Below are 1641 nucleotides of genomic sequence, written 5' to 3'. Positions count from 1 at the left end.
CCATTAACTAATAATAAAGCCGAGTATGAGGCTTTGGTTGCAGGACTTGAATTGCCCTGGGGACTTGGCTCCGAGGTCATCGAGATAAAATGTTATTCCCAGATGGTAGTAAACCAAGTGTACGTGATTTTTGCCACAAAGGAAGAACGCATGAAACGGCATGTGAACAAGGTTCATGCATTGCTTACACGATTCACGGAATGGTCAATTATACATATCCCGAGGGAAGAAAATATAGAAGTAGATGCATTGGCCAATTTGGGGTAATCTATGGAGATGAAAGGATCTGACTCCGATATTGCCGTTCACCTTCTGCACTCGATATTGGATGTGGATGTTTACTGCGAGGTCAATTCAACCAGCTTAGTCTGGGACAAAAGGAACAATTTCGTCGAGTACCTTAGGCATGACAAGTTACCCGAAGACCCGAAGGCATCCCGGGAATTACAAACCAAAGCAGCTCGTTACTACCTCATAGATGGGCAATTATATAGAAGTTCATACCAAGGACCATTGGACCGATATCTGGGAGCCTCGGAGGCGGACTACGTGAAGAGAGAAGTCCATGAAGGAATTTGTGGGAACCATTCCGGTGCAGATTCGTTAGTTCTAAAGTTGGTTAGGGCAGGTTACTATTGGCCTCGGATGGAACAGGACACGGACATTTGTTCAGAAGTGTGATAAGTGTCAACGATATGCATAATTGGTACACCAACCGGCGGAACTCTTGCATTTGGTGTTTCCCCCTTGGCCATTCATGAAATGGGGGATGAACAGTTGATCCTCTACCATTGGGTCCTGGCAAGATAAGATTTCTTTTAGCTTTAACTGACAACTTCACTATATGTGTTGAATCAGGTCCTTACCAAAAGATTGATGAATGCGAAGTGATGGACTTCCTATGGTACTACATAATCTGCCGATTCAGAATACCAAAGGAAATTGCTTGTGACAACGGGAAAAGCAGTTCATAGGCTCAAAAGTCAGAAAGTTTTTGGAAGATTTGAAAATCAAAAGGATTACATCTTCAGTGTACCATCCAAGTGCTTATGGGCAAGCGGAATCAACAAATACGGTGATTATCCAGAACCTTAAAAAGAAGCTAGAAGCTGCTAAAGACAAATGGCCCGAAGAGCTACCAGGCATACTATGGGCATACCAGACAACGGCGAAATTGAGCACGGGAGAAACACCTTTCTCTCTCGTATATGGAGCGGAAGCTCTGATACCGGTGGAAGTAGAGGAACCAACTTTAAGGTTTTCCCGAACAAATGAAGAAGCAAGTAATGAAGCATTGCTGGTGAGGTTGGACTTGCTAGACGAACACAGGGACTTGGCGTACGTGAGGATGGCGGCTTAGAAGCAAAGGATGGAAAGATATTATAATCGGAGGGCCAATAGAGACTTAGTTCAGAGAAAGATGACTCAGAGCACTCGGGAAGTCAACGCCGGGAAGATGGGTCCAACATGAGAAGGTTCTTACCAAGTTTCAGCTGTTACCGGTAAAGGATCGTATGTGTTGGAAAATCAAGATGGAGTCAAATTGCCCAGTAATTGGAACGTGACTCACCTCAAAAGGTATTAATGTTAATGGATCCTATCAATACTGAAAGTATGTGCTGCACTCTTTTTCTCTTAGTT

General features: G+C 43.8%; 1 protein-coding gene across 1 annotated transcript; it reads left to right on the top strand.

Moving 5' to 3' along the window:
- The first annotated feature begins 270 nt into the window (after positions 1 to 270).
- LOC109214553 lies at positions 271 to 1360 on the top strand. The gene is made up of 3 exons (XM_019378489.1): positions 271 to 628; positions 859 to 966; positions 1032 to 1360. Exons 1-3 carry the CDS (start codon positions 271 to 273, stop codon positions 1358 to 1360), a joined length of 795 nt encoding a protein of 264 aa, XP_019234034.1.
- The last annotated feature ends 281 nt before the right edge of the window (positions 1361 to 1641 follow it).

The sequence above is a fragment of the Nicotiana attenuata genome, unplaced genomic scaffold, assembly GCF_001879085.1.
Source record: "Nicotiana attenuata strain UT unplaced genomic scaffold, NIATTr2, whole genome shotgun sequence".
In the NCBI taxonomy this organism is placed as follows: Eukaryota; Viridiplantae; Streptophyta; class Magnoliopsida; order Solanales; family Solanaceae; genus Nicotiana; species Nicotiana attenuata.
Note: the sequence above shows the minus strand (reverse complement) of the source record. Positions and strands in the feature narration are given on the sequence as shown.